This window comes from Gekko japonicus, unplaced genomic scaffold (genome assembly GCF_001447785.1).
Source record: "Gekko japonicus isolate JY-2015 unplaced genomic scaffold, Gekko_japonicus_V1.1 scaffold1594, whole genome shotgun sequence".
NCBI classification, from domain to species: domain Eukaryota; kingdom Metazoa; phylum Chordata; class Lepidosauria; order Squamata; family Gekkonidae; genus Gekko; species Gekko japonicus.
In genome coordinates, this window is record NW_015167097.1 from 191,768 (window position 1) to 197,724 (window position 5,957).

At 46.1% G+C, this 5,957-nt stretch overlaps 1 protein-coding gene across 1 annotated transcript; it reads left to right on the forward strand.

Moving 5' to 3' along the window:
* Nucleotides 1-1,972: 1,972 nt before the first annotated feature.
* Nucleotides 1,973-4,292, forward strand: JUN (jun proto-oncogene). Its single transcript, XM_015412914.1, has one exon. The coding sequence runs from the start codon at nucleotides 2,917-2,919 to the stop codon at nucleotides 3,856-3,858; it is 942 nt and encodes a 313-aa protein (XP_015268400.1). The 5' UTR covers nucleotides 1,973-2,916; the 3' UTR covers nucleotides 3,859-4,292.
* The last annotated feature ends 1,665 nt before the right edge of the window (nucleotides 4,293-5,957 follow it).

Genomic DNA, 5,957 nt, shown 5'->3' on the forward strand with positions numbered 1-5,957 from the left:
TCTTATTGGACATCTCAAAAGCAATTCCAGCAATGTGGGGAAACAAAATGCTATCAAGGAAGCAATCCTAAACAGGCCTACTTAGAAGTAAGTCTATGTTATTGATTGGGGTTTACTCCTACAAAGGTGCCTTCAGGATGTTACCCCAACTCCTTTTAATAGTTTTGTAAACAAACAAACAAAAACAAACAAACCCCTGCACAACAACAGGTAGCACTGCAAATTTCAGAAATGTGAATTTGTGTTGCAAATATTATGGCTGACAGGATTTCTTCAAAGTGAAAACCTCATTTTAATCTCAGGTTGTTTCACAACAAAGTACAAAAAGTCTTCATATTTTATAAAAACTCAACTATGCAATATGAGTTCATGTAGCACAATCCCAGACACTCTACAGTAAATTCCACTGAATTTTATTATTATCCCTAAAAGAGAGTACGTGGAATGAAGGCATCCTTCCTGATGGTTTTGAACAGCCTCCTGTCCTCCTCATTCCTCTCTGGGTCTGCGGCTCGACAGTTTCCGCAGCTAACTCTGGAGGAGGAGGAATGAAAGGCCCGGCTCAGAAGGCACACTGGTGGCAACGAGAGCCTTCCGTCGCGTCCAGCTCTTGACCAACCCAAGGCGGGTCGATGATCTGCTGAGAGCTTGGTCCTCCTTCCCAGATAAGGCTCGTACATTCTAAACTGGGTCGGAATAAAAAAAGAAAGGGAAGTCCATTAAATCTGGGGCGGTCCGCGCCCACAAAGTGTTAAGATTCTTGGCGGGAGATTTTTGAACTGAGAAAAACTGGCAAAAAGGGACAGATTTTTAAGATCTCTTTAAAGAGCACACTGCATCAGTGGGGTGCCTCCAAAAGAATTCGTGGAGATGCTCTTTTTAACCCCACACATTTAAAGTTTGCCTATTCCCCCGAAGGGTCAGAACTGAAATTGGCATCTAAGTTCAACGTGCCCGAGGAAGCCGCTTCCCAGTCCGTTTGCTCTGAACGCTGCTACGGTTCAGCATCTACCGCCAAGCTGCCGCAAGTTCTTAAAGCATGCGGGCGGGGGAAATGGGGCTTCTAAGCCGGCCCCCACCATCCCCCTAGGGGGTCTCTCTCGCCCAACCCACTCACTCCCACGAGACGCAAATTCAACTGGATTTACTCCCTAGCAAAGATCGCAACTGTTCACCCGGTAAGAAGTCCCACTGATGTTAATGGGATTTACTTGCAAGAAAATGAGTCAGAAGAGGCTTCACAACCTCTCCCCACCGCCACTTACATCATTCCCCACTTCTCTCCCTCACCCCCCACCCCGCTTCCAGCGCACTATCTTCGTCCCCTTTCCTGCCTGGAAGCCCTAAGCCGAGCAACAAGAGCGAGAGGAGGAAGAGAGACTCTATCACCAGGCGCCAGAGACGTGGGGATTTAAGGAGAAAGCCGCTTAAAGAACTGAAGCTCTGATTAGGGAAATCGATTGCAACATTCAGGATCGAACCACCACTCCTGGGCCTCTTATCTCCGGGATTTAAAACAGTGTTATCTCCCCCCAGTCCACACACACCATGATGACAGCCACGAATTTGCCTGTTTGAAACTCTACACGCTCCTCCCCCAGTCCCTTCTCCTCTTGGTTTCTCCCCGTGCAGGACTCCTCCCCCCCCCCTCCCAGCCCGGTTCCTCCAACTCCACCAGAACTCTTAAGCGGGTAACCAGATATTCAAAAACAATACGTCAGCCCACAATGCCCTGCACGGAGCCCAGGCATTACCTCATCCCATAATGCTCCGCGAAAAGGGGGTTGAGAAGCTTCTAAGGGTGGGGTGGCCATGGAGATGGGAGCTTTTGCAACAGGCTGGGCCAGCGGCCCTCCTCCCCCCTGAGACGTCGCTGTAGCCAATGGGAAGGCCTCGGGGTGACATCATGGGCTATTTTTAGGGAGTTACTGCTCGCTGATAAGTGTTGGGCTCCACGCTGGGAAAAGGCTCAGAGTCGAGTTGAGTGTGCGGCGGAGAACGGGGAGGCATAAAGCAGGAGCGCTTCAAACGAGCGGCCCCAGAAGAGCCCGTAGCAAAGCTGTTCCCGGCGTTCAGTGACAACGCTGAGCGGCTGAAACTTTGCTGAGCGAACAGCCGGCGGGAGCCTCGTTAACGCTCGGCCGCTCCTGGCAACGAAGTGACTTCGGGATTCGCCCTGCTCCCGCGCCCTCCGCCAGACCGAGGGGAGAACTTGCCTGGTCAACCACCCCTGGCTGCTGAGTGGACTCTTCTGGACCCCGAAGAGACGGGAGCGAACGGGGCGGTTCTGACAACTTTTCGGACCGAGCCCAGCCGGCGAGCGGGAAAGCTTTTGACAGCCCCTCCGGAGACGCGGCAGAGGACTCCAACAAGTGTGTTTGAAGCTCGCCAACGCTCCGGCAACAAGGGCGCTCCCACGAGGAGGGGACTCGCAGTGGGGGAGCAGCCAAAGTTCCTGGACTTGTGAGTCGTGCCCAGATCGACAAGGGGCAGCTCTCAGGGGCTGAAAAGTTTCCCAAGTCCGGGATTCCTCGGTGGAGAGAGAAATCCCACCATTCAAGAAGAGGACTTTCTGTCGTTTGCGCTCAAGATTCTGGAACTGATGCTTGTCCCGAGCTGTTTGAGCTGAAAAAGCGCCTGCTTGACAAATCCAGCCCTCCCCCTCTGCTGAAGGGGGGCAAGATAAAACGAAGAGCCAACCCAATGCCTTGTGGCTAAAAAGTAAGACTTTTTAGACTTAGTCACTCCTCTTTTTCGGAAGGACTCTTTCATTGTTGAGTTTCTTTTAATCGCGATAGGGGGTGAACTCTTGCGGCCAGACTCGGGGTTTTTTTTTCCAAGTGGAGGCGATTAGAAAAGGTTCCTTTCCTTGGTCCGTTCTTGGTTGTAAGAGAACCTACTCGTGGACTGTATTCTATGACTGCAAAGATGGAACCTACTTTTTATGATGATGCCATAAATGCTACCTTTGTACAGCCGGAAAGTGGTACTTATGGATATAACAATCCCAAAGTTCTGAAGCAGAGTATGACTCTGAATCTGGCTGACCCTGCCAGCAACCTCAAGCCCCACCTGAGGAACAAGAATGCTGACATCCTAACCTCCCCAGATGTAGGCCTCCTCAAGCTGGCGTCTCCAGAACTAGAAAGGCTGATCATCCAGTCTGGCAATGGCCTGATCACCACCACTCCTACCCCGACCCAATTCCTCTGTCCCAAAAATGTCACCGATGAGCAAGAAGGGTTTGCAGAAGGCTTTGTCAGGGCACTTGCAGAACTACACAACCAAAACACCATGCCAAGTGTTACTTCTGCTGCCCAGCCTGTTAACACCGGCATGGCCCCTGTCTCATCAATGGCTGGAAACAGTGGCTTCACTGCTAGTTTGCACAGTGAGCCTCCAGTCTATGCCAACCTCAGCAATTTCAATCCAAATACCCTCAGTGCAGCACCTAACTACAATGCAAACAACCTGGGCTATCCTCCTCAGCACCTAAACCCCCAGATGCCAGTGCAGCATCCCCGCCTTCAAGCGCTGAAAGAAGAACCTCAGACCGTCCCTGAGATGCCTGGGGAGACTCCTCCCTTGTCCCCTATTGACATGGAATCCCAGGAGAGGATCAAGGCAGAGAGGAAGCGCATGAGAAACCGAATTGCAGCCTCCAAGTGTCGGAAAAGGAAATTGGAACGGATTGCCAGGTTGGAAGAAAAAGTGAAAACTTTGAAAGCGCAAAACTCGGAACTGGCATCTACTGCCAATATGCTGCGAGAGCAGGTTGCTCAGCTGAAGCAGAAAGTCATGAATCATGTCAACAGTGGGTGCCAGCTAATGTTAACACAGCAGTTGCAAACTTTTTGAAGAGACTAACAGTAACTGTATGTGGTAGGGAGAAATTAAGCAAAAGAGAGAGAGATTGGGGGAGGTGGAAAGCTCTCTGGAGGGGGGGGAGAAAATGTTACAAGGCATTGATTCCTGAGGGTGCTTCCCCAAAAGCATGTGTGGAGAGACTTTGATGCCATTTGTTCTGAGGTGGTGGCAAACCAGTCAACAGTGCTGTTCCTGCTCCGATGTGGCACAAGAGAATTTTTTTAGCATTGACCAAGACCTGCATGGACCTAACATTCAATGATCATTCAGTATTAAAGGTTAAACTGCAGTAGACACTGTAGATTGCTTTCGCTAGTACTCCTTTTAAGAAAAAGTTGGGGAGGGAGTTTGTGGGAAGCTAACAACAGAAGCTGAACTATACTGCCTGCCTTCAAGTCAAGTTGTGTATGTATATATCTTTTTTTATTTTATGAAAGCTGATTAATGTCAATAAAACTACTTCATGACTTTGTAAGTTATTTTTATGTTCATTTGGGTTCTTCCCAGTATTGTCTGTAAATAAGAGATTTTTTTTAGCACTCTTGAGTTTACCATTTGTAATAAAGTATATAATTTTTTTATGTTTTTTTCTGAAAACAAAAATGCAGAAAGGGTTGGTTTTATTTAAGAAAACATCAACAATGCATCACCCACTTCCTCTGAGAACTTCTAAATCCAGCATAGACAGTGTCCCAACTTGTGGTTAGCTACTAGAACTGTTTTCCCTTTGGTTAACAAACTCTTCTATAATCAGGGTCTAGAAGGACATATAAATGATCAACATAGCTTCTGCCTGTTCTTGTAAAACTATGCTCTGTGCAGAGCTAGTGATACCATTTGTCAGAAGTAAAAAGAAGGGGTGAGGGGAGCTAAAAATCAAACTATTCCTTATACTAGGAATTTTCAAGTCTCATTGGCATTCCCATTTAGATACTCCATTAAGCAATTTTTGATAACATATCTAAATATAGAGAAGTGTTTTCAAAAAGGGAATCCTGAAATGGGAATTTGTCTCCTTAATGCTTTTGTTAACTTCTAGATGAAAGATGGTCTTTGTTCATGAGTATTTATGACTATGCCTGTTGTCCAATAAAATCATTCTAGTACTCTTTCCACAGATTTGAAATCCTTTTCCCTCTTTTTGTGGTTTTGCTCCATGACCTATTCTACAGCAAAGTGGGGGAAATAACTAGCTAGCTGAGGCAATATATTTTAAAACTTGTGGCATATGAAAGGTGCAGGCATTTTAGGACTGGCATTACGGATGCTGTTATATAAGGATTTGTTAATTAATATGTTCCCTTTTTTAACCTTAACTTTCTACCAGCTGAGTGTACTTACAATGATGGGTGAAGGCCTATTAATTTCAATGCAAATTACAAATACCTGTTTGGTCTTAGTCATGTTCAGATGGAAGTCCTGGTGAGCACACTAGAATTTATTCCAAAGTAAATATCTTTGAGAATGCCCAGCATGTTTTAATGGAATGCTCTCCGTCAGCTACACATAGGATTTCTGCCCTCTTTTAACTTGGAAGCAAATCCTGTTGAGTGAAATAAAGCATACTTTCATGTAAGCAAAGATAGGAATGTGAGTCTGTAACCTTGGTCTATAAGCATTTTACTTGTGAATTCTACTTACAATCAGCAGAACTTGTTTTTCAGAGTAAATTGGGCTGTAAGTCTGCTTACATGGGAATAAGTGCTATTGATTTGTATGGGAGCTATGTCTAAGAAAGCATGTTCAGTTTTGAGAAGATGCTGTTTCAGTTCAGTTCTAGTACTTGAAGTGGTTAATATTAAAGTGCTAAGCTTTTAAAAAACAACTCTGATACATAATAGGAAAGTGCTTAGTTCATTATAAATAGTTTTTAAACATAGGATTCTGGAAGTATAAGTTAACTGTTCCAGGCTTCCTTTCTTTGGAAGACTAGTTGGTCTTGCTAATAAAAGTTGGCAGACCTACAGCAGCCAGAGCTTCTGCCTCATGTGCATAGTGCAAGACTCATGCCTTTGCTTTAAAACAAGCAAATTCAACAGGTGTCACTTTGCCTAGTGACTGAAGTGCTTCAGCAGCTAGCTCTCTGCCTA

Excerpts from the sequence above, each read along its gene's own strand:
- JUN (XM_015412914.1), top strand. The coding sequence starts at position 2,917 with ATGACTGCAAAGATGGAACCTACTTTTTATGATGATGCCATAAATGCT.